Source organism: Asterias amurensis, chromosome 20, assembly GCF_032118995.1.
Source record: "Asterias amurensis chromosome 20, ASM3211899v1".
In the NCBI taxonomy this organism is placed as follows: Eukaryota; Metazoa; Echinodermata; class Asteroidea; order Forcipulatida; family Asteriidae; genus Asterias; species Asterias amurensis.
Window position 1 is genome coordinate 2,971,502 of NC_092667.1, and position 26,544 is coordinate 2,998,045.

The window sequence follows — 26,544 nt, forward strand, 5'->3', positions numbered from 1 at the left end:
ATAAACTGACTTCTAATTTTATATTTGTTTGTGTCTGCAGAGGACACAGAAGTTGAGAAAGAGCTGGAATTGGTCAACCGTCGCTACGATGAACTTGAGCGCCGTCTTACCGACGTCTTGGAGGACCTACGTATCGTCCGCCTCTGGGCCGACAAGGTGGAGTCAGTACAGAGCATGCAAGAATGGGTATCATCAGTGGACATCAGATTGACGGAGTCCAGACCTACCAGCAAGGAACTCCTGCCTCTGGGCAGAGAACTGGATAAATACCAGGTAGGGAGAAGACGTCTTCTAATACCCCGCCCCCACTCCAAGCTGGACTAACAATAATAAAAAATAACAACGACTTGTTTTGCTCACATGTCCACCCTGCTGGGTGTTCAAGGCGCAGTAAACCAAAAAAAAACAAAAGAACACAGACACAACTAAATAAATCCTTAAAAACCTGTGACATAAGATAAGTTTTGAGAAGAGATTTTATTTTTGTGGAAAAGACAAGATCTAAGATTAAGTGGCGCAGATGTGTGGCGCATGCAGCTGAAGAATTAGACCTGTCACCGCAGGTGGGTCAAGACTTGGGTTCATTGAGGAGAAGCATGGAACTGGAATCGAAGATTTCTTGGCGGAGTGTTAACTTCACATAGTTCTGAGATATAGTGGGTAGCCTTGCTGTAAAGTGTTTTGTGGACAATGAGCATCAGCTAGAAAATGATTCGATGAGAGATAGGGAGCTAGTGAAGTTGCTAGAGGATTATATACACTGGCCATATCACATCTTATTACTCCGTCTCTCTCTCTTACAGCCGGTACAAACCGAGGTGGCCGACCACCGCCCCATCATCCTCGAAGTGGTCCACAACGCCGAGCAGTTCCTGCGAGACCACCGTGATCGACTCTCACCAGACCAGCAGAACAAGCTGAAGGTGATGACCAATGATCTACGAGGGAACTACGAGCAGGTATCAGTCAAGAGCAATGATTGGTTGAAGGATGCCCAGGTGCTGATGGATACGCTCAAATCACAGGAAGATCAACAGGTCAGTTTAGCAGCGAAGATTTTTGAATTCTATTTTATCATTACGGATGTAAAATTGCTGTGAACGGCCTTCTAGCACTAAGCCAAAGAATTTGTAATGTTTCGATTTCTACTTATAATACAGACTGAAGATGACCCAAGGCCCTCTTTCACAGACCTGCTTAAGCACACAAAGTAGCTAAGCACAATAAAAATATGCTTACCAGAATAAGGTTACCAGCTTAACTACCTAGTCACAAGTACAATTTGTGACTGGTACTTTAAAGAGTGGATACCAAACGTATACTTTCACTTCAATGATTATGTTGTTTCTTGTTTTTCCCTTCCTAGGTTGAGATTGATGACAAGCTGAACGACACAGTGAAGTCCTTGACCGATCAGCTAGAGTGGGTGACTCAGGCCGAGATACGTCTGGGATCACAGCAGCCAATGAGCCAGGAATCACAGCCGCTGATCTCTCAACAACAGGAACATAAGGTGAGCCTCAAGATTACTACTTCAGTAAATTGATCAATCCATGAATCAGTCAATCAATCAATCAATTGATCGATCAGTCAATAGATTAAATCAATCTATCAATCAATATATCAGCCAGCCATTAAATCACGTTCCTGGCACTCTTGGGGTGATCGCTGCTTTTCACATGCCAAGTCATCTCTTTAGAACAGCCCCCCACTTCAACTCAGACAAGCAGATACATGTTCTCAATTTAATACACATTTCAAAACATATCTATTTCAGAAACCATAGCTTTCGAACCCCAAGTTCTTTGTTTTGTGCCAGGAGTGTCATCATTGACAGACATGACGCAATGGATTATTATTATTATTTTTTATTATAATGTTTGACTCTGTTCTTCTTTTCAGGCAATTCATGAGGACATCCAGGTGCATCAGAACCCAGTCCTTCAGTCAATCCAGGAATGCCAGTCCCTCCTTCGTCAACACACCCAGAACCTTCGCCCGGAGGACCAGACTAAGCTCACAGAGCTACAGTCCGAGCTCCGCAGCCGCTACGACAATCTGGCCACTGATTCCATCAACCGCAACAACAAGCTCCGCTTCGCCGTGGAGGATCTCCCGAAGCACGAAGAGGAGGTTGGTGACATTGAGAACTGGCTTCAGACGGCAGAGCAGAATCTGGAGACGTCTCTCGCCAGCAAGTCCAAGGCCCCAGAGGTCCTGAAGAAGGAGTTGGGTCAACAGAGGGCCTTCACGGAGGACGTGATCGCTCACGCCGCTGACCTGAAGTTTGTTGTGAAGGGTGGGCAGAAGGTGCTTGACTCGGCGAAGGTAAGAATGATAGTTCAAGAAATCGTAACCTTTTTTTACGTTTGATAAATAGCAATTATACAGTGCAAAGTATCTGACAAATTTGCCATTGAAAGGCGGTTCGCAAAGTCAAAAGTCCTTGAATTAAAATGCCTGTTTGAAGAGATGAGTTTTGAACTGTCATTTGAAGATTGATGGGTTATTCTCTGGTCTTAGGTCAAGCCGCAATAAATTCCCTAGCAAGGGGAAATGTTAGATAAAGCTCTGTTGCCAGACAACAGTTTTTGAAAAATTTCATATTTAATAATTTGTTATCACTCAAAAGTAGTAAAAATGTTATTGTCTGCTCCATTTTCTCAGGTGTACCGCCAAGATCTTGCGGTGTTCCGCGATGCGGCCCTCCCGCGCCAATTCACGCGCTCCTTCCAGGAGAACACAGAGACCAGTGTCATTCCCAGCAAGTTGTCAGACATCACAACGCGCTACGAGCGCCTGAAGGCACGCACGACGGAGCACACCAACCAGCTTCGTGACGTCGTTGAGAAGCAACAGAAATTCAATGACAGGACGGATAACTTTGGTAACTGGCTCCAGGACAAGGAAGGAACCCTCAAGTCGTACCTCAGGGAACCCATCGGGGCTGAGCCGAAGGCTGTACAGAAACAGATCGACAGACTCAAGGTAAGGTCAAGTCATTTAAACCAAAGCGACTGCTTGTTTTAAAAACAATGTTTTTGTTATGTATACTTTATTTATAGGCACTGGACACCTTATTGTCAAAGACCAGTGTTCTCACAAGTGTTTCTCAAAATATGCACAAAATAACAAACCTGTGAAAATTTGAAATCAATTGGTCGTCGAAGCTGCGAGATAATAATGAACAAACAAAGAACTTGTTGCAAAATCTTGTGTGCTTTCAGATGCCTAATAAAATACTATACATTCTATAGGCCTGAAGTCTTTGAATGTTTTAGTGAGAAATAACCTCTTATAAAAAAACTATGTTACTTCAGATGCCTAAGAAAATGCTATACATGCTATGGGCATGAAGTCTTTGAATGTGAGAGAGCCGTTTCTCACAATATTTCAGACTATCAACAGTGAGTCAGGTAGATCAGGGTAGAGCAATCTCATTTGTCTAACCTGGAGAAGAATATGACATAATTGATGGTTTTGATGCTTTTTTTCTTTGTAGGTCATCCATGATGAAGTAGTGCTCCATCTTAAAAACATTGAGAAGACCAAGGATGCGGGACGAGACTTGGCTGATGTTAAACCAGCGCTACAGCCGGACATCACTAAACACATTGGTAAGTTATGAACATCTTGCGTATAGTTTTGGGAGATACATTGAGTTGTTAATACCACTCAAAAGAGATATACCAAAAACCTTACCTACATGTAATGGTACTGACGCCATGGAAAGTTTCAAATCCTACGTTATAAGTATGTAATAAAGGGTTTTGGTGTTTTTTGTACAGCAAAATACACAAACAACCACAGATTGACATTAAACGTACATGATTTAGATATATTGATGGTAGAAAGCTTCCCTTGAATATAACTTCTTAGGTGCTGTAGTGAAACAATTTCACATTGCTCTGTGATTTTCACTTTTTTTCTCTCAAAAACGTAACGACAAATGAAGCTGAAACCTCTACAGGTTAACTATATTACATACATCTTCATTCACAGTGAGTATAGGGATTTGTGTCATGGCCAAAAAAATGTATCTACAAAAGGTATCAAAACCCTTTAACAGATCATGCAAGCAAATATTTTTTCATGGTTTTTTTTACAACTTTTGCAGATGAGCTCCAACACCGCTACAACGAACTGGACACTCAGATCAAGAGTCGCAGCCAGCTGTTGCAGAACGCCCTGACACAATCACAAGACATTCAGGATAGTCTGGACTTGCTCCTACGCTGGCTGGATGAGGCTGAGAGGAACGTACACAAGATGGAGAAGGGAACTGTCTTGGTCATCAAGAAGGAACCATTGGTTGAGAATATGCAAGTGCAGAAGGTGGGTTTCTCAATCCTCATTCAGGGGCTGCAGATCAACTTTCTTAAGGCAGCCATTTTTACATTAATAATCCATTTAAATTAAAACAGAAAACCTACGTCTGAAAAGATTGGCCGCTTTTATTGATGAAACGTGTAATAGATGTTTAATTTGCATCGAGGATAAAGAATATTAATTTTGGTTTTTACCCATACACCGATGTGTAGCACTGTATACTCAGTACTTCCCTGAGTCCTGTGAAAAAATATCACAGGCATATTACTCGGGTGGGATTCGAACCCACGACCCTTGCAATTCTAGAGCTGATGAAACGTGCACGCGTGAAGCGCTATCATTGGCTGAGAGTTGTGTGCATGTTTCCATTGTTTGTCATCAAAGATGGCGGCCAATGCAAGTGGTCATTATTGATATCTGGTGGATTTAAAACTCAACCAATGGGAGACTTTGGATTTTTTTTTACGTAGTTCTGAGCATCCGGTTTTTATCTGGTGAGTCTGCTGCCAGCAAGGGTCCCATAAGTCCCTCATTCAAAGCAATATGATTATTGTATTTAAATACCTTTGACCTTTGACCTAACAGAATGTGGAGGATGACATCATCAGTCATCAGCCGAGCGTGGAGATGATCAACCAATCAGCTTCTGATCTGATCCGTACCAGTGAGCCCAAGGTTGCCAAAGCCCTGCAGACCAAGGTGGACACCCTGAACTCCCGCTACAACAAAGTCAGCGACACAACCACCCAGCATGGCGGCATGCTCCAGGGGATGTTCGAACAGCTCAATAACTTTGAGAATGAGGTTGACCAGTTTGAGGATTGGGTGCTGCCGACCATTGACTCTTTGGAGTCGAGGGAGCTCGCTCGCCTCGACCTGAACGAGTGTGACAAGAAACTCAAGGTGAGTACTCAATAATAATAAAAATTCTGAAGATGAGCAGAGAATTGAAATGTCGCGACCAAACCGGCTCTTTCTTGAGCCAACATTCCTTCAAAAGATACATGGTTGTACCCGCAAGTTTACTATTTATTGACAGTTAATTCTCGTCAGTTTATGTTCAAAAAATTGTTCTGAAAGTGTGCTCTGCAAACAATTACTTAACAATTTTTTAATTTTTTAAAAATTTTTTATAAATAGTAAATGGCGTGATGTTTCAACCACAAGAGGTTTAAAAGACAAAATTTAATTTATTTAAGAATACTTTTTTTCAATGACTGTGATTTAAAAGATTCTTGCCCAGTCCTCGAAATTGATGCATATTTTGACTTTGGATCTTTCAGGGAATCAAGCAGCAGCTTGGAGACCACCGGCAGTCACACAAGCGGATCCATCAGCAAGGAGAAGCGCTCATCAGAGACCCTAAAGCCAGCGACACATCCTACGTCACGGCTGTACTGACCAACGTCGACACTAACTGGCGGACCCTGGAAGAGATTCTGGTCAAGAGGTTGGTGTCGGACAGAGTTTTAAAATCAAACTATTTAATTTATTTTGAGGGCTAAGACTATCAGAAAAACAAACTTAATCCTTGTACACAAAAATCACAACAGTACACATTGAGTTGGCTTATTGGTATCAGCTTTAAAGGCTATGTTTATTCAACCATGTTACTCCACATTGGTTAATTACCAATTGGGCAAAACCAGTAACTATTTAATAACAAACTTTACTTGACAGTAACCCCCAACAGACATACATGAATACCGGGCCCGGATTACCTGGCAACCTGCCATAACATAATTCAAATGGGGTTAGTAAATAATATTGAACAAGGCTTAACGTTAGTTGTTTGAACAAAAAGCATTCACGTTTTCTTTATTTTTCGATATCTCTTTGAATAATTTAGTTTGTGCTTTGAATTTGGACTTTGAAAATGGCAAATAAATTGTTAAATATTACAACTGGTGAAAGTAAAGTCAGAACATTATTATATTCTTCTTGTTATCTCTTCCAGGAGCAAGCAATTGGACGCCAAACTCAAGGCATCCAAACGCTACGGACAATCCAGTAAGGACACCACCAACTGGCTGGACACCATGGAGCACAAAGTCACCCAACTACAGGAAGTATCTCATGATATCATCACGCTGAATACACAGATAGAACAAGTCAAGGTTAGTCTTTAACATGTGTAGCTTTTATAAACCAGTCGTCTTCTCCTGTAGACAATCATCAGAGCAAGCTGATGGAAACAAGCTGATGAGTTTCGTCCACCAGTTCTTCTTAGAACAACCACTACTCAAAAGATGTAGCAAAATGATTATGGACCTGATAGATTGTTAGAGGAAGGGTTAAATAGTAGATATTGATGGCTTTGCATCAAATGAACCAAGCAGGTTTTTATCTTGAAGACAACTTTCTTCATGGCAAGTAGGAACGAGAAGGGGTCTTAGGGCCTTGTCAAACAAGGCAATTTTTATGGGCAACTTGGAGGCAACCAACTACAGTGCATGCTACAGGACCACTGTGGTAGCACATGAGTCATTATTCAAACAATGTCTGACGATTTCCAAGTATAATAGGTGAACATTGAAATGTGAATGTCTTTTCTTTTTGGGGGTTGCCTGTATTGCCTTGTGTGATATGGCTCTTCCAAAATCTCCGTAAACTATGTTGAAACTGTTGGAAACTTTTAACTTACCTTTATTTTTAAAATTCTACCCTCAGCCGTTGAAGGCCGATGTGATTGCCTACAAGCCAAAGATCATAGAGGTCAACAAGTACGGCCACAATCTTGACCGATTGCAGCGAGATGAAGATGTACCGATGTCCGTCCGGCCACGCTACCGGTCACTCCAGATCGGATCGTCACCCTCATCCGGACAAATGTCACGCCGGTCGTATGAGACACCTGATGCTAGTGACTTCACCACCGATGGTAAGTTTCAATATGGTTTTATCTCTACATCCAAAACATCCGAAATGAAACAAACTTGTTGTTTCATACACTCAAGACATAACATACTACTCAATCAGGATGTAACTATACAGAACAGGGTGTCATGGCCGAGTGGTTTAGAGCATCGAATTCAAGTTCTGGTGGTTAAGTCATCGGAGTGTGGGTTCGAGTCCCGGTCGTGACACTTGAATTGCTTCTCTTCACCCAGGATTATAAATGGGTACCTATGGTGGCAGAGATGGTTCTTGTGATTGATTTAGCTTTAGTTTGCTACATATTTGGCAGCACATGCTGGATACTCCCTTGGGAGCTGAGATGGTTTAAGGAATTTAATATTTGGCTCAGTGACCAGGGCTTGATTTTACAAAGCGATAAAATCCGACGCAAGACAAATTGGTCAGTATTACCATAGGGATTTGTATTGTGACATCACACGTTACTTAGCAACTATGATTGATTTGCAGTTCAGATCATTCTTAGATCTTTGTGAAATCGGTCCCTCAACTTGCTGATTAAACTTTGTTGTCTTTACTCTCCTGTAGAAGAGACGAAGATCCAGCGAGAGCTGATGGACATCAACAAACGTTACGACGGCCTGAAGGTGAAGCTCGGAGACCGGGATGAGGAGATGGATCTAGCCAAGTCTTACCTAGAGAAGAGTGGAAACATGGGAGGTCTGATTGAATGGGTGACAGTGACTGACGCGAAGGTGGTTCAGTCGGCACCTAGGAGTACCGATACAGATCAACTGCATAATGAACTCAAGGCGGCCAAGGTAAGGGAAATCTGGATGGCGTTTGAATAAGGTTGACTTTTTGGTTTCTTTCCCTGCCGTTCACCTCTGTGGACCCCAGTCCGAAACTCACCTCAGACTGGAGCCTCGAATATAGTTGCCTGTCAGTCTATTAAGAAATATTTTATACTGTGTGTTTCTCTTTTCTGAAAAATATTTTCTGCTTTTGCTATGCCGTTCTCTGACCAAAACCTCAGTTGCATTCCAAAAGAGCCTTAATGTTCCTATTTTGAGAGTAATTATTTTAATAATCTATCCCTCAATTCTGCAGGTCAGTTTGCCATTTTTAATATGAATTCAATGAGTTTGTGTAAACATTTGTGTAACATCCAGGATTATCTTTGTTCTCTCAACCAGTCTGTCTCTGTGTAACTGAAACTTGGTTAAAAAACGCTCCCCCCTCTCTATGCTAATATGGTAACCATCTTGTTCTCTCGTCCAGAGAAAATAATACTGGATGAGGAGTTGCGATGTTCAGGGTTTGTTGTTGTTTTTGTTTTTGTTTTTTGAAAGTGTCTGATCCTCAGATTGTTTTTCTTTCTCAGAATCTGCACGATGAGATCGACAGCAACAAAGTGGCCATCCTGGATTCCATTCACACCACGGACCAACTCATGAAGGACAAACGTGGTAAGCTCGCCCCTGAGCGGGTAGAGAACCTCCAGCAACGCAGCAAGGAGCTCCGGGCTCAGTACGATCAACTCACTAAGAGATCGGAAGATGTCTGCAAGACCATCGAGAGTCTCCTCATCCAGCTTAAGATTGAGACGGAGGAGAAGGTAAGAATGTTTGTTTGTTTTTATTTTTATTATTATTATTATTTATTTGTTTCACCAAAACAGCACAAAATGTACAATAAATATTTGCACATAATAGTTGAGCAAAAAGGCAAAGAAATAAAAACAGAAACACCAAGAATCTAAGCATCTGAAGGCCAAAACAACAATAAATACAACTAACTGTGAATGAATAAAATGTATGAAAAAAGGAATGGCTATGTGGGTCAGGGGTCGCAAAAGTTAAATAAACTACTATTATCTGCAACAAAAGGTTACCAGCCAAATTTGTGACTGTTACACTACTCATATCTGCTTAACAGGAATTTGTTAAGCAGTGTTTTCTGCTTAAGGCAGCTCTTTGAAGTTGGGCCCTGGTGTCTTCTCAACTGGTTCAAGATCAAGATGTGAGAGCCAAGGTTGATTCGTTTGTGTAATTGTAATTATTATATGTTTGGTTCCTTTCTCAATTTTAGACGAGACTGAAAGCAGATTTTGATGAGCTGACCATCCAGCTGAATGAGCTTCAAGATTGGGTTACCAAGGCAGAGCACCAGCTAGGATCAGAACAGCCACTTAGCGAGCAGACGAGACCACTCACTGACCAGTACAACAAACACAAGGTATGACATTCCTCTAGTAACAATATGTACCAAATGCGTGCCATTTTCCCTGAAATAAATATGCGTATTTTCTTTGATGGGAAATGTTTACTGTTATGCAAATATTATGCAGATTCTATGAATATAAAGAGGGTTTTCGCTTGGTTGTTTCCTGACAGATGTTAGATGATTCATTCATTCATTTGGCAAACGTTGGCAACCATAGGCAAACGTACTTCTGAGGTGTTACTGGGTGGTTTTAAAATCCATAAGCAGTCGATTTGATTTTCTTGTCACCCTGTTTAATTATAGTGTGCTTTCAGTGGTTGATAAAGCAGTCAGGTGGAGTTGAAATAACAAGTTAAATAATTGATATCATGATGTACAAAAGAGGACTAAAATATACCAACAATAGACTACAGCAAAAACCAACGTTAGAAGAAAAACTATGTATGGTGTCGCGATCTTCATTACAAAGGGCCACCTTATGAAAACACAAAGTGTGCAACCAATCATTGTAACAATAAAACCAAATTTGCGCAAACGGTTGCGATATGTAAGTGGAACGCATCCCTGATGCCCCTTATCATAACATGAAAGCGTCACCTTCTTACTCTAATTTCTTGACAGACTCTCCATGAGGACATCGTGTCCCACCAGGGCCCCGTCTTGGAGACGGTCCAAGAAGCCAACCAACTCCTAAAGCAACGTGGAGACAAACTCAGCGAGGATGACAGTACCTCCCTACGGTACATCGCTGATACGGTCAAGGCACGCTACGAGACGGTCAACGTACAGTCCAACACGCGGCTGAGCGCACTTCGCTTTGCCAGCGATGACCTCGGGAAATTGGAACCGGAAGTTGGTACCCTGGAAGAATGGCTACGCATGGCTGAGCAGGTATGGTTAAACTCAAAATTATGACACAATTTCATTAAAATGAGGAGCTGAAAACAACAATATACCTCCTAGCCTTAAATGGCACATAAACTAGTGCAATTACAGTCATATTTTGCGGCTCTGAGCATGTGCATACATGCTCAGTATTGCACACGTAGGTCTAAGCACAGGCACTACTGGCAAGAGCTGTGAAAAAGGACCGTCTAAAAGTCATTGGCGCTTTGCTTTTTGTTTTTGTTCAAAAATCCAACTATTAAAAGTAACAATTTTTGTATTAAAAGTCTATTTTATTTTTATCACTTCACAAAAGTCAGTAATTTGTTCCCCTTTTAACATTGGGTTAAATGGAAGGGGACAAAAGATGGTTTACATCGTGATGATAAAAAATTTGAGTGCGAGGCTCACTTGAATATCTGAGGAGAGATTTCAAATAAGGATATGAATTATTTTCTTGTCTAGAAACTTGAGTCTTCACTGCGGAAGATAGAATCCGAGCCAGAGGCCCTACGGGATCAGTACAGTGGCCAGCGTGAGTTGGCTGAGGATGTTTTGACCCACGGTGCAGACCTGAAGTTTGTCAACATGACCGGCCAGACATTCATCAACAACGCCAAGGTAAACAACTTTGACGTCAATTTTTGCTCTGATCGTCTTCAGGAGAAAAACTTTCTGAAAAGAGTTGATTAATATTTCTTTTTGACTGAGGAGCATAGCACAAAAAAAGATAGATAAATACTACCGGAGTTTGGTTGTGAGATGTGATATAAGATTCTTAAAATATTAAAAGAGGGACTAAGCCTTTTTAGGCATCTGAAGACACACAAATTTGTGCAACGGGGGTATTTTTATTCTTTGACTATTCTCTTGCAACTTCGATGATCAATTTTGAGTCCAAATTTTCTCAGATTTGTTACGTTATGCATATGTTGGGATACACCAAGTGAGAATACTGTTCTTTGACAATTACCAAATGTGTCCCGCTGATTTTAAGGGAATTCAAACTCAATATGATCATTTTGTTATGACAGACTTACAGAGAAGATCTCGGGGACTTCCGTACCTCTGTCCTGCCCCGCCAGTTCAGCCAGACCTTCAGCGAGGCGCCCGATTCTCACACAATCCGTGATAAACTCGGCAGTGTGAACAGCCGCTACGAGCGTCTGAAGACTCGCTGCTTGGACCATCGTAACCGCCTGGCTGACATCCAGGAGAAGCAGCAGAGGTACCGCAATGAGGTCAACCCGGTGCTACCATGGTTGGATGTCTCGTACGTCACCTTAGGCAAGATGGTTCAGGAACCCATTGCAGCTGAACCGAACGCGGTCAAACAACAGATAGCACAACTCAAGGTAAGTGCAATAAATCCAAACCAACCAACTCTCCCTGATTCTGCAGAAAATTCTCTGAAAGTACACCAATGTGTCTATGTTCAGGCACAGGCTGTATACTCCCAAGGGAGCTGAGATGGTTTAAGGAGTGGAATAAAATGGCCCAGTGACCAAGGGTAATATTGTTAGAGCGCCGTGAGCACTGATTATGGAGTTGTTGTCCCTTTTATGCTGAATGTAATTCTAAATATCCCCCTGATTGTTGTACAGAATCTCCCTGATTCCAACATGCAAATGGTAGCAGCTCTGAATAATCGTAGTTAGCCCAAGATGGAGCTAACAATGGGTTCCTCATTAATTTTGTATAGGTTAATTGATTTCATTATTTTTAATAATAATGTATCGTATTTGTTCTTCTTTTAGGCATTCAGTGATGACGTTCTTCTGCACAACAAGGATGTAGAGAGAATCAAGAACACTGGTAGAGATCTCTGTGAGATTCACGAAGACGTCAAGAAGGACGTCAGCAAACAGATCCGTAAGTTACTTACTGAGTAAAAGCTGTTAAGCAGACAATATTGCTTAGCAAAATACCTTTGTTGAGCAATTAAGAATCTCATGAAAGAGGTCAAACTTGCCATCACTGAGTTGAAAAACATAGCCCTAAGTGTGTGACCAAACTTTCAGATTTGACGTAATATACAGAGCCTATACAACAATCTTGCATTCGTTTGGCTTTATTTCCACACAAATTTGGAACTTTTATCTAAGTTTCAGCAGGATTTCTCATTTTCATACAATCCATCACATCTGCATGAATTAGTATGTATTGAGAGATATAAATCTAGTAGGATGCAGGTCTATGCCTACCCCCTGTAGCCTGGGAGTGACTCATATGACTACCCCTCCCTCAAGAAACTTCAAAGTAAAATTGAAATGGAATGATTTATCTTGAAATGTTTTGTTGATGTTTCTAGGTGATGTGAGTGACCGTTACAGCCAGCTAGAATCCATGATCGCTGAGCGTAGTAACCTACTCCAGACAGCACTGACTGAATCCCACAGTGTACAGGAGGGTCTTGAGAGTCTCCTAGCCTGGCTGGATACAACAGAGACCACGTTGGATCGGCTGCAGAACAGGACCTCCATCACCCTCAGGAAGGAACCTCTTAATGACCAGATGCAACAGTACAAGGTGAGAAGGGGTTCCTCAGCCTCGCTACCGTGGGCAGCGCCGTGTCGCGCGTTCTTCTTTAACCCCTGGGAGGGAAACACTAAAAATCAAAGCTGATTGGCTAACCGATAGTGCATGCTTTGTGTGCACGCTTGTTAAAAACTTTCCAGTTCTTGTGTAAAGCGCTTGTCGGGCGCTAAAAATGCGTCTGTAAAAATTCACACAAAAACAACAAGATGGCCGCAAGTCGTTAGAGGGCTAGTCCGGATCAGAGAGAGACACTAAGTTGCTTCGGTAGCTGACTTTTAACTTGTCTTATGATGCAAACATGTTTTGTTAGTAAGCTTGAATTGCTGATACTTCACAATGCCCCCTGGTCATTGCCTTGGTGCCCTTGAAATGCTCCAGTGAAATTTACAATTTCCCCATAGGGTGCCCTTCACCAAGGAGAAAATTTCCTTGGTGCCCTTTCCCTTTTTTCAAAAACGAAGCATAACAGCCTGTTTGTTGAATAGAAATTGATTATAAATACTTTGTATACTTCCAGACACTCTTGAGCGATGTGCAAGCGCACAAACCAAGCGTGGACACTGTCAACAAGGCAGCAAGTAAACTCCTCCAAACCTGTGAGCCGTCAGTCGCCCGTACCATTCAGACCAAGCTAGACAACCTGAACACTCGCTTCTCCAGCCTCGAGAAGCCTTCCAGAGAAGGCTGTGAGTTCCTCCAGCTTCTGACTGACCGGTTGAACCGTCTCCAGGATGAGGTTGATAAGCTGGAAGACTGGCTCATCCCGGCGCTGGACTCCTTGGAGGCGCCGGATATTAGTAAGATGGACATCACCGAGCTCGGTAGCATCTTGAAGGTCAGTTTGTTTGTTTAGTTCAAGCGAACTTAGGCAAACTCCACAAAGGGGATATAGACACCAAGCTGGCAACAGCCTATCTCTCTCATACAACCATCGGTTTAAAGGGTCTTGATACCTTTTGTAGATCATATGTCTGGCCATGACATGAATCCCTTCTCGCTGTAACTGAAGATATATGTAATAAAAGTTTTCATGTTTTTGGAGAAAAACACACCGAAATGTTTTCAGGAGAGTCACGTAAATCTATTGTACATGCTAAAATATATTTTGTCCCAGTGAGACAAAAAATATTTTTCGTGAAATTGTTGAACTCATCTCTCAAAAACTACAGCACCTCATCGAGTAATATTTTAAGGGAAGCTTTCTGTCACCATTATCATTAAATCATGTAAGCTTTATGTAAATTTGTGGACTTTTGTGTTTTGTGTCTGACAAAAAGTACCCAAACCCTTTAAGATGAATCTTAGGGTGCGTTCGTTTAGCTTCCCTGGGTCTACCCCGCGGTGCTCGCTCGGGTGAGCCCCTGACAAGAGCTTAACGTCTGACCACTCACCGCTCTCGTAGTGACGTCATGCACCTGGGGTCAGCCCCCAAGTGACCCACTCCACAAGCAGGGCACTTGGGCCTGACCCGGGTGAGCCCCTGGAATGATGTCAAAGCTATTCGAATGCACCGGGGGCAGTCCAGGGTCGACCTAGGGAAGCCAAATGAACGCACCCTTAGTGTTTTGTGAAATTGAGCCTTGTCTCCTTATCGATGTACCTTTTTATAAAAGTCTTCTTCTCTACTTTCCCGTTGTCAACAGGACACACAAGACCAGATGGAGAGGCAGCGCCCACAGTACCAGTTGATCCATCAGCTTGCCAATGAGCTGACTAGTGACAGGAGGGTCAATGAGCCCGGCTCGGTCAAGCACATTGCCCGCAACGTGGACGACAACTGGAATGCCCTTATTGAACTCCTTCAGTTCAGGTAAGGCTCTTTCATCCAAAGTCTTTAAGTCAATAGCCCGGTTCATACTTTCTGCAAATGTGAATGCGATACGAATTTTGACGCCACACATGTTAGCTGTGTTCAACTCCTGCAAAAAACAATTGCTGCGAAAACAGCCATGTGACATTCGCTTTGCATTCGCATTCCCATTCGCAGTAAGTATGAACCGGGCTTAAGGCTTTATACATATATACCAATAATTTGTGACAACTTTTGTGATGTCTGATCCAGGCTTTGAGATTTACAAAATTTCATCCAAATTTGTTAGAATGTTTTACGGTGTGTGTGACAATTTACCGATATATAAAAGATGTCAAATCAATGATGACTTTCTTTTGATGCCAATATTTCTAACTCATAATTTGTTGTCTTCACATCGGCTGTGTTAGGATATTGGCTGTGTTCAAACGCCTCCTCAAGACGCTTCTGTTCCTACAACCTAACTTGCTCCTCTTTTTTATTTGTTTTCTTCGCTAGACATTTGATTGTTTTTGTATTAGTTTTAGTTCATTCAGTCCCCCCCCTCTTGTTTTTATAGCGCCTTATAAATGCTTGGTACTATTATTTATTATTATTATTTTATTATCAGGCAAAAGATTCTTGAGGAACGCCGCCAGGCCCAGAAGATGTACAACGATGACCTGAAAGACGTCAGTACTTGGTTGATATCCACTGAGCGTCGCTTCAATCAATTCCAACCGGTAGCCAAAGACTTGGGTACTATCAAGTCACAGTATGACGAGCTCAAGGTATGTTTTAAAGCTGTATCTGGATATGGCTATGGCTACAACTGTTGCTAAGGGTGTTGTTAAGGACAGACTATACTTCAACACATGGTGACCTGTAAATCTAGCCGTAGCCGTAGCTGTAGCTGCCAATTTGGACATGGCTCAAGCTTCAGCTTTTCTCTGAAAGAGCTTCTCAATAGTGAATAGACCCCTGGCAATACGCGCAGCATACTCACATGTGCCTATCCTGGGTGTCATTTTGGGTGTCAAAATCGTAAACAAACATGCACAAAAGAGAGTTGACAACAAAATTATCTGCATTGTTCGGAGGGCCGTTCTGTATTGTGTAAAAAAATCAATAGCTCCCCCTTGCATAACGCGAAACGCTACAGGTATGCTGAGGTCACGCGCACGTTTTTACGCACAGAGAACAGCTATTGTCCAATCATCTGCCTCCTTTTTGAGAGTGTGACGTCATATGCAATGGGTCTATACAACCATAGGCCAAGCGAGCTAAGGCCATGGGCCAATTTCACAAAGAGCTAAGATTGATCTTAAAGTCAGTCGGTCTTGCTAAGTAAAGTGTTATGTCACAATACCAATTACTATGGTAATACTGAAAATTTGTCTTATGATGGATTTTATTGCTTTGAGAAATTGGCTCCATGAGTCACAGACAGACCATGAAATCGGTGTCTAAACCACACTTCTCTGCACAAAAAGCTTATACAGCTTAAACTACAACTGTTATCCTATCTATGTAACAATGCTTAATTATTTGTTTTCAATTCTCCTCTACAGCCACTGAGGCGTGATGTTGTTGAGTACCGACCCACTCTAGACCATCTGAACGATCAGGGTACCAGACTGGACACCCTAATGCGTGGTATAACCACCGCCCCAAGCAGGCCTCATCGCCGATCATCTCAGATCATCACATCAACACCTAAGCCGGATCAAGGACCGGCCAAGCGACAAAAGGCTAAGAGGCCATTTGAGGAAGCGGATATCAGTGGACTTATTGAAGGTGAGGATTGTAGTGGATAGGATTAGTGGGGTGGTGGATGAGATGAGATCATTTTTAGTGGATAAGATTAAAGACTTATTGTCCGAGATGGATATGATGTCTGTGGTGGTAATGTGTTTCAGTCTTTAGTAACTGTTTATGGTATGAATAAGTATACCCCCGGAAGTGATACAAATATGTTTGAGAGTGCCCTCATGCGGTCAAAATACTGCGCATTGATGATTTGTGAATTCCTTAAACCTCATAATTGTGTCTTGCTCATGTACTATTATTTCCATCCAACAGAGGAGTCCGAGATCCAGCACCAATTGGCCGACATCAACCGTCGCTACAACGCCCTGGACATCAAGATCGATGACCGGGATGATGAGCTGGACACCGCTCTGGCCCTCGCTGACCGCACCAAGCCAGTAGATGACCTCCTGGACTGGGTGACTACGACTGAGATGCAGATGGCTCAGGCCCCACCTATGCCTGGACTCAGCCCTCTGGAGGAGATGGAGAAGGAACTGGAGACCATCATGGTAAGACTTCAAAACTAGGATTTCAAATCCACTCTTTATTTTAGCAGTCACAGGGATGAGAAATTTCAGATTTGTTTTCATTTACATATGATCAAAACAACCAAATGATTTAAAAAAAATTAAAAGCATACTTTGCCTTCATGTCTGCCTGGAAACAAAATGTGTTGGGCTCTTTGATCAACTTATCTAATGCAGAAACTACTTTAAATATATAACTAATAAAAGTTATCAACAGGTTGGCATAATCTCAATGTACCTCCTAAGATCTGGATTATAGTTTCAGTTTTTGTTGTTAGCAATGACTTTCACCCCTTCATTTCTCCCTGATTTTTATTTGCTCACACTCTTGACAAGGATTTTCAGACTTCAGAAACTTGGGATTCTCAGATTTCATAACTACGATTCTCAGACTTCAACACTACGATTCTCAGACTTCAAAACTACGATTCTCGGACTTCAAAACTACGATTCTCAGACTTCAACACTATGATTCTCAGACTTCAAAACTACGATTCTCGGACTTCAAAACTTCGATTCTCAGACTTCAAAACTACGATTCTCAGACTTCCAAACTAGGACTCTTTCAGCAATGACTCTTACACCACCATTCACTTCTTCTCCCTGATTGTAATTATTTATGTTATCATACTCTCAGGCTGTTGAAGAGCAAGTCGTAATGTGCCAGGCCCCAGTAGTGGAAGCCTCCGCCGGCGCCGTCAACCTCATCAGCGAGAAATCCAAGAAGCTTCGTCCCGAGCAGCAAGAGCAGCTACAGACCAAGAATGATGACCTGAAGAATCGCTACGATGACCTGTCGACTCGAGTCAAGTCTCGCAAGCAGGATCTTGAGAGTAACATCAACCATATGAGGACTGAGCAAGAGGAACAGGTAGGTTGCACCTTTCAGCTTCTTCATTTTATCACTCGCGGATAAAATATGTTATTCAGTGGACACCCACAACCGTTGTGGTGCCACCTTGGCTAGTTTTGTCATGTTGGCTGGGCTTTTCAAACCCTGTCCATTTGGTCTTTTTATGTCCTTGCAAATATTTTCCCAGGCTTTTCTAGGTGTCGTTTTTGCAAATTGGCGACAGTTTATTCTAATGTGGCACCAACATTATTAAACAATCTCTCACCTACACTCCATTCTGAAAAATCATTTGACATTTTGAAGAACAACTTGAAAACATACCTTTTCCCATATTGATTGTTTGCTGTTTGTATATATTTTCATATAGATCTTGCTCAAATTGAATCTTTACAAACCGCTACTATCTTGATGGAATGGCGCCATATCAAACTATGGCCCTTTTCCAAACCACAGCCTCGGCTTTGGATTCGGCTTGAGACTCTTTTCTCTCGTCTGAAGCCCTGAGCGTGTATAGGCAAAGCATGCGCAATTGTCAAATCAACAGGTGGGGCCAAGCTAGCCTGAGCTGAATCCAAAGCCGAAGCCGTTGCTTGAAAAGGGCCTATGTTGTATGTATGTACGGGTGCGTTTGTTTAGCTTCCCTGGGTCGACCCCGGTCTGCCCCGATACGTTCGAATTGCTTTGACGGGGCTCACCCGGGTCAGCCCCCAGTGCCCTGCTTGTGGAGTGGGTCACTTGGGGGTGACCTGAGGTGCATGCCGTCACCACGAGAGGGCGAGTGTGAACGTTCGATTAGCTCTTGTCAGGGGCTCACCCGAGTGAGCACTGCAGGGTCGACCCAGGGAAGCTAATCGAACGCACCCTATGTTTTTATTTCAGTCCAACATGAGTAGCCGTTTGGAGGATGTTGGAGGTACACTCCAGGAGCTTACTGACTGGATGATACAGACAGAGAAGAAGCTTGGATCTCAACAACCAATCAACGAGCAGATTAAACCACTCAGTAGTCAACTAGACAGACACAGGGTAACTATCTTTACCTCAGTCAGCGCCCAATTTTGTATTAAGCCTGTAAGCACAAAAACTTACGAAACCTTGCTTAGTAAAAACAGGTTACCAGCCAACATACCACTATGTTAACATCGTTGTGACTGGTGCCCCACTTAAGCCTGTCGGCACAAAAACTTGCTAAGCAAAAGAAAATCCTGCTTAGTAAAAACAGGTTACCAGCCAACTTCCCATTAAGCATAATTTTGTTCTGCTAAGCTACTGTAAGCAGCTATATGAAATTGGGCCCTGGTACAAATCACTATAATTCAAGGAACAAAATTGGCCCTTATTTCATTTTCTTATAGATTCTAAGCTTCACAGTGCATTTATAAATATGATCTTACAAGGCTAGTTTTTTTTCTTTAAAACTTGTGAACTTTGGTCTGGTACAAATTACTACTATTCAAGAAAAAACCCGAGCCCAGCTATTTCATCTTGTTATAGGATCTAAGCTTCACAGTGTATTTGTTTATATGAACTTTTAAAAGTTAGTTCGCCTAAAATTAATATTTTGTGTATTTATTCCCCTGTTAAAAGGTGCTTCGTGAAGACATTGTTGCCCACGATCAACCAATCAGCAAAAATGTCAACGACATCGCCATCCTTCTTCGGGAGTTCGGCGGTAAGCTCAAACCAGAAGACGAGTCCTTCCTCAGATCGGGGCTTGACGAACTGAAACCCCGCTACGACGAGGTCAACAAGCAATCCATCACTCGCCAGAACAAGCTGGACTCCTCCCTGGATGACTTGGAGAAGTACCGGGAAGAGTTTGAGGAGTTTGAGGAGTGGTTGAAAGAAGCGGAGAGAACCAACGAGACGATCCAGAGAGCTCCTGGGAGGGACCTCCAGGCTCTGAAGAAGCAGGTCGAAGAGGAGAAGAGGATCATGGAGGAGGTCAGCGACCACAAGGGTGACCTCAAGTTCATCCAGAGGTCAGGTCATAAGTTCCTGGACAATGCCAGGGTAAGTCCGATCAACTTTAACAACTTTAATCACCTGCAGTTCTTGTGAGAGTTTTTTCTTGTTGTTGATTTGGAGTTTGCTTTAATAGATACTAATAATAATAACAAGCTGGCATTTATGGAGCGTCTTTTCCAGAGGTTGCAAAGCGCTAGGATGTGTCCAACACTGATAACAAAAATCTAAAACAAAGATTGTCAAAATAAAAATCACAGTTGATGAAACAAGTGGGCCCTCAGCAGTTTCTTGAACGATTCAAGTGAGTTTGCTTTTCTGCAGCTATCAGGAAGTGAATTCCACAGGGCTGGGCCTGCATTGGAAAAGGCTTGGTCCCCTTTTTTAAGTTGCAAGCGGAAGAATGTAGAATGCAAGTTTGTTGTTGTTTTTTTATTTGTTTTCTTAGCTGGCAGCGCTTTCAGCAAGTATTTTGAGAACCTGTGTTGTTTCTGAATAACTCAACTATTTGATTTTATTTCATTATGATGCTTCACAGAACTACAGAGAAGCTCTGACTGACTTCCGCACTTCAACCCTCCCCGCTGAATACAACCGCACCTTCGCTGAAGCTCCGGACTCCAACATCATCCGCGACGAGCTGGCGGATGCCTACGACCGCTACACCAAGTTACGCATGGGCAGCCGCAACTACTACAAGCACCTGAAGGAGCTTACGGACAAGCATACCAAGTATGGCAACTCATGCACTGTGGTGCTGCCGTGGGTTAACGAGGCGTACGCCAAGCTGACCAAAGAGCTTCAGGAACCGGTGGCGGCTGAGCCGGATAATGTCCGCAACCAAATGGAGAGAGTCAAGGTGGGATTCGTAATTTATTTTGTTGGACATAATTTGGAAAATATTTGAGAGATTTAGTTTTATGCAAAAAAATGGTTAATGGCCTGTTGTCTTTTTAAAGGCTGGCACTCCTGGGGTGATCGTTGCGTTTCACATGCTGGGCCATCTCTTTGAAACAGCATCCCACTTCAACACATACAACCAGATACTTGTTTTCAACTCAAAACATATGTATTTTGGAAACCATAACTTTCAAACTTTCTGTATAAGCAGAGTTCTTGTTTCTGCGCCAGGAGTGTCATCATTGACAGACATAGCGTACTACAAATGTTCAATATTATTATTATATTATTAAAAAATCTACAAACAAACTTAGATTTAGCTATACAAAGAAACATTATTGACATTTATTATGTTTAAAACTTGTTGTTTTGGGGTTTTTTCTTCAGAAATTACACGACGACATTGTGTTGCATACCAAAGATGTTGGCAAATTTAAGGAGCACGGGAAAGATCTTGCTGAGCTTCAAGACACCATCAAAGATGAAGTCCTGGCAACAATCCGTAAGTACAAACCACTCATTAGTTCATTGATAACTTTGTAGTTGATTATAGAGAGATGAAATCTTTTTTGCATCAATCAAAATGTATTGAGAGACCATTCCGAAGTGACTCCGCGGCAGTACAGTTATAACGATCCTATAAGCTAAAGTAGTAGTCCAGTCATATTTCTATACCATCCGCCCTTGTAATAGTTATAAAGCAGGACAGTTCTTTTCAGAACTGAGAAGTCCCCCGAACCTCCGATTATCTACTCCTCGGCAGTAGAATAAAGCAAGACAGTTCCCTAAGAACTCTACCTGGCAAGTAGATACACACATGGTGTTACCGCAAACCAAACATATATTGATACCCCACCATGCAATGCCTCAAATCCTATATAATCAAAATGTAGCAAAGAACTTCTTGGTAACAAAATTATTACCATCTAACCCGCCAAATAAACAAGTTAATTAAAATCTCCTGTTATCAGGTGACGTCTCTGAGAAATGTACCTTCATGGAGTCGCAGCTGGCTGAGCGCAACAATCACCTGCAGAGCGCCCTCACACAGTCCTACAGCGTCCAGGAAGGTATAGACGGACTCCTACGCTGGCTGGATGTTGCAGAGAAGAACACCAACAGGGTAGTCAACACACCCATTGCTGCCAAGAAGGAAGTACTGCTGGAGCTGATGCAAGACCAGAAGGTTGGTTTTTTGGGCGGGGCCGGGCGGGGCTGTGGTATATCGTGGCTTGTGGTGTATCGTGATTGTGGTGTATTGTGGTTTTGGGGGAAAAGGCCAACAAAATTAAAAACGTCCTCTAAAAATACAAACTACTTTCAAACGCACGTGTCCCTTTTTTCTTCCTCAACAGTACGTGATGACAGATATTGACAGTCACAAACCCACGGTGGACACTCTGAATGAGACAGCCAGCAAGCTGATGAAGACTAGCGACCCCACCCTCGCCCGCAACATCCAGGCCAAGCTTGAAGGCGTCAACGCGCGCTTCAACAAGATCACCAACAGCGCGCGCAACCACGGTGACTACCTGCATAAGATGTTCGCCAAGCTGTCTCAGCTGGAGGACGATGTGGAGGCGTTTGAAGATTGGCTGCTGCCGTTTATTGAGAAGGTTACATCCAAAGAGCTCGGACGTGTTGACATCCTTGAAATGGGCACCAAACTGCTGGTAAGGAGACTAGTAAACATAAATGGAAATTTGTATGTTTTGTTCTTTTGAACCATTTCTGTCTTAATACCTCCATAAAACTCAATTTAATGTCCTGAGCTATCTAGCCCTATGTTGGCGTTCTCCCTATTTTAAAGAAACCACCAAATGTTCTTTTTTTTCATTAGGAGATGCAGCGAGACATTGACGTTCATCGCAACCAGTACCAAGACATCAAGGTATTGGGCAGTGAAGTGACAAGAGACCCTAAGGTATCGGACAAGGTTCGAGTCGTCGACACCCTGGCCAACCTCAACAAGAACTGGGAGTCTCTCGAAGGACTCATGCAGAAGAGGTGAGTTCAAAGTTCAGAGTTCAAGTTTGATTTGTTCAGTCTCTTCAAAACTATGTTAAAGACACTGGACACTATTGATAACTGTCAAAGACCAGTATTTTCACAAGGATTTAATTTAAGAATCCATACACACCCATTCTGGCCATGTAGACAACAATATCAAAGTACAATTGTAACTTGAATAAGATGTTTTAAGGGAGAGGTAATAATTTTAAAGTGTTTCTCAATAATGGGAAGAGGTTTTTGTGGACAAATACTGCACTGAAATTTGAACAAAATATCCATGAGGTGTCACTGAGTTATTTTTTATGATTTCTTGTTTTTATGAAATAATACTTGACTCTCTTTGTTTGTTTTCGCCAGGAACCGACAGTTGCAGGAGCGCCAGGATGCCCATGACAAGTTCCAAGCCCAGCTCAAGACAACCCTGGAGTGGCTGGAGAAGATTGAAGACAAAGTGGACCGCCTTCCTCCTATCGCCATCGAACCGGAGGCCATCATACACCAGCAGGACACCCAACAGGTTAGTTGTGTATCTTGGTTTGATCATCGTTGTGTCAGTGAAAAACTGTGGGTGCGTTCGATAAGCTTCCCAGGGTCGACCTCGGTCTGTCTGCCCCTGGTACGTTCAGATAGCTTTGACGTCATTCCAGGGGCTCACCCGGGTCAGCCCCAAGTGCCCTGCTTGTGGAACGCGTCACTTGGGGCTGGCACAAGGGCGAGTGATCGTTTGATTAGCTCTTGTCAGGGGCTCACCCGAATGAGCACCGCAGGGTTGACCTGGGGAAGCTAATTTGACCCTATGTACCTCGACTTTGCAAAAAGTTTGCATCTTGTTTGCACTTAAACACTTTGTGAACAAATGTCAGAGCATAGCTGCTGTTGTATCTCGGAGTGTAAATGCTGTTGTTATATACTTTTTTTTTGAACATCTGGGGTGGATTTCACAAAGAGTTGAGACTAGTCTTATCTTGAGTTAGGAAGAGTCACTCGTCGTAACTTAGGACTAGCATCAAGTTTTTAAATAACTCCTAGAATTAGTCCTTAGTTCGGACTGTCTTGTGAAATCGACCCTTGAATGAATTTTGACAATTCAAATTTGCGTGTAACGTAAGTACTACTTAAGGTGATACAACTTGGACACGGCGGTAGATCCAAGAGTGGGTTTAACTTAATGTCTTTTATTTTATACCAAAGGAAATTAATTTTTTTTCTGACAACCATTCAAAACCTCCAGCCAATCCAGTCAGACTACGACAATTACCACAACCGTATCGAGGACATCAACCACCTTGGCATCACCCTGGAGAGCCTCTCCCAAGACCCAGAGCTTCCAGGCTTGAAGGGCTCCCCGATCAAACGCTCCAAACAGTTCATGACCATGAGGTCCGACACGCACAGCTTTGATTCTCGCAGTCTCAGCTCGTCCCGTCGTAGCTCCATCGGCTCTGATCTGGACCAGAGTGCCTTCATGCTCGATGATGGTGAGCTCTTGTTTCTTTGTTTTCATCAATTCATTGAAGAGCCTCACTCTAAGTTTACTTCATATCCCATTCCTGTGGCGGGTCGTGGTGTAGCTGTTAAGAGCACTGGACTCAAGCTCTGGTGTTTCTGATCAGCAGAGTGTGGGTTCGAGTCCCAGTCGTGACACCTGTGCCCTTAAGCAAGACATGATGCTTCATCTTTACGGGTGGGACATGAAGCCGTTGCTCTTGTGTGTTGTGTAACGCCCATTAAAGAACCCAGTGCACTTATTGAAAAGAGAAGGGGTTTGCCCTGGTGTTCCTTGTTTGATCGGCAGCATAGTGCACCACCGCACCTTGTAAACCATTACATTGTGCGTTAAAGGCAGTGGACACTATTGGTAATTACTCAAAATAATTATTACCATAAAACCTTTCTTGGTGACGAGTAATGGGGAGAGGTTGATGGTATAAAACATTGTGAGAAACGGCTCCCTCTGAAGTGCCATAGTTTTCGAGAAAGAAGTAATTTTCCACGAATTTGATTTCGAGACCTCAAGTTAAGAACTTGAGGTCTCGAAATCAACCATCTAAACGCACACAACTTCGTGTGACAAGGGTGTTTTTTTCTTTCATTATTATCTCGCAACTTCGATGACCGATTGAGCTCAAATTTTCACAGGTTTGTTATTTTATGCATATGTTGAGATACACCAACTGTGAAGGCTAGTCTTTGACAATTACCAATAGTGTTCACTGCCTTTAAAGGAATAGGTCTCAAACAAAAATTCCTAAATTTTGACTTCTCGTCTTCAGGTATGAGTGAAGTCCAGCGCCAGATGGCCGACATCAACGAACGCTACTCCTACCTTGGAGACAAACTCGCCGAGCGTAAGTATGACCTGGACGGAGCCTTGGAGAAGGCCCAGACCTACCGGGATGAGGTGACAAGCTTCTTGAGCTGGTTGGACAAGGCCGAGGCTCAGCTGAAGGAAGAGGTAACCCCTGGACCAACGGCTAAGGAGGCAAGAAGGAAACTTCAAGAACACCTGGTAAGTCAAAGATCAAAGTTCAAGTGTCAAAGTTCAATGACACTTTAAAAGATTTGTTTTCCTCTTTTCTTTTTTCTCAATGACACTAAACTTACTATGATGCAGGTACATTGTTTCTCATCAATTTAGTTTCTCATCCATTCTCATCCATATAACCAAAATGAGGCTGGGAGGGAAAAAAAATCGGACCCCTAATTTGTTGGATAAATATCAAAAATGCATTATTGCTAGTGCACGCTGGGAGCAAGAAAGAAGTGGGGCACCCTTGGCTTTGAATAATTAAGAGAGGTTTGGGGTAACACCATGTGAATTGAGTCATAACCACCATTTCTTTTCAGAACCAAACACTACTCAACTGAAACCTCTCTTAGTTATACCTTCCACCATACAAAGTTTCAAATCCTACTGGGTTGAATAATAAAGATTTGAATTGCGTTTAACAGTTTTCCTTGTGGTTTATTTGTTACTCAATACCATGCGATTTTATCTCAACTCCTACATGAAACATTTTCAGATTTCCAGGATTTTTACACAATCATTTTCGGTTAGATTCTGATAGATTCATCTGATTTGGATTTGTTGTTGATTCTCCCATCAGGTGTTTGTGAGTGATATCGATGATCACGCTTCCAACGTCTCAACCATCCGAGCCCTTGCCGATGATCTGACAGTCAACAAGACGCACCAACAAGGAGCGGACAACATCCTCAGCCAGATGTCATCACTGGGTAAGCCATACTTTGCTATTTTGATTTCTTAGGGCTGTGTTCCCATCGGACTTTTTCTTCTGCGGCCACGCGGAAAGTTACCCTGAATGGCTTTGGTCTAGCTCCCACCTGGACTTATATTCCGCGGCGTTTTACAGCGTGGTTGCGGTAGGTTTACAGCGCGGAGCTGTTTCAATTGGACTTTAAAGCGGCCCTGTTAAGTTACTGTTTCTGCGTGGTAGTCTTCCATAACCTCTTTCAGTCTGCTAGTTTTACATCACGGTTGTGTTAAGTTGACAGGGAGGTCAGTTTACTAAGCGCTCCATTGGAATAAATGTTGTAGTTCTACATAAAAGTTGCGGTACTTAAAGTCCAATGGGAACATGGTTTTAGTGTTTTAAGTAAATTGTTATATCGAGATGAAGATTGGAAAGATGATTGGCAACGGATGAAGATCTACCGCAGGATGGTCAGAAGATAAGACGTCTCCTGAGAAACTCATCAAAACATCTTATTTCCACCCTGAAGAACAAATTTTACAAATACAGACCCAGTAAAACTTATATTAATTTTAATAAAATGGTCCAAACTTAAGTAAGTAATAGAAGTAATTTTGTTTGGAAAGTTGGCACCTA

General features: G+C 42.5%; 1 protein-coding gene across 9 annotated transcripts in view; it reads left to right on the forward strand.

The window, feature by feature from the left end:
- Nucleotides 1-26,544, forward strand: part of LOC139952738 (uncharacterized) — a 275,619-nt gene that overhangs the window by 175,734 nt on the left and 73,341 nt on the right. For all 9 annotated transcript variants that reach the window (XM_071951938.1, XM_071951944.1, XM_071951939.1 and 6 more), the window contains 36 exons: nt 41-273; nt 804-1,037; nt 1,367-1,513; nt 1,903-2,328; nt 2,668-2,988; nt 3,503-3,617; nt 4,118-4,335; nt 4,915-5,232; nt 5,613-5,779; nt 6,287-6,446; nt 7,000-7,210; nt 7,774-8,006; nt 8,570-8,803; nt 9,277-9,423; nt 10,033-10,302; nt 10,762-10,917; nt 11,331-11,651; nt 12,054-12,168; nt 12,608-12,825; nt 13,352-13,669; nt 14,478-14,644; nt 15,255-15,414; nt 16,195-16,420; nt 16,706-16,944; nt 17,600-17,833; nt 18,695-18,841; nt 19,403-19,828; nt 20,319-20,639; nt 21,068-21,182; nt 21,652-21,866; nt 22,036-22,353; nt 22,521-22,687; nt 23,051-23,210; nt 23,925-24,171; nt 24,967-25,202; nt 25,801-25,930. In XM_071951938.1, the coding sequence (XP_071808039.1) occupies nt 41-273; nt 804-1,037; nt 1,367-1,513; nt 1,903-2,328; nt 2,668-2,988; nt 3,503-3,617; nt 4,118-4,335; nt 4,915-5,232; nt 5,613-5,779; nt 6,287-6,446; nt 7,000-7,210; nt 7,774-8,006; nt 8,570-8,803; nt 9,277-9,423; nt 10,033-10,302; nt 10,762-10,917; nt 11,331-11,651; nt 12,054-12,168; nt 12,608-12,825; nt 13,352-13,669; nt 14,478-14,644; nt 15,255-15,414; nt 16,195-16,420; nt 16,706-16,944; nt 17,600-17,833; nt 18,695-18,841; nt 19,403-19,828; nt 20,319-20,639; nt 21,068-21,182; nt 21,652-21,866; nt 22,036-22,353; nt 22,521-22,687; nt 23,051-23,210; nt 23,925-24,171; nt 24,967-25,202; nt 25,801-25,930 (8,070 nt within the window). The remainder of the gene's footprint in view (nt 1-40; nt 274-803; nt 1,038-1,366; nt 1,514-1,902; nt 2,329-2,667; nt 2,989-3,502; nt 3,618-4,117; nt 4,336-4,914; nt 5,233-5,612; nt 5,780-6,286; nt 6,447-6,999; nt 7,211-7,773; nt 8,007-8,569; nt 8,804-9,276; nt 9,424-10,032; nt 10,303-10,761; nt 10,918-11,330; nt 11,652-12,053; nt 12,169-12,607; nt 12,826-13,351; nt 13,670-14,477; nt 14,645-15,254; nt 15,415-16,194; nt 16,421-16,705; nt 16,945-17,599; nt 17,834-18,694; nt 18,842-19,402; nt 19,829-20,318; nt 20,640-21,067; nt 21,183-21,651; nt 21,867-22,035; nt 22,354-22,520; nt 22,688-23,050; nt 23,211-23,924; nt 24,172-24,966; nt 25,203-25,800; nt 25,931-26,544) is intronic.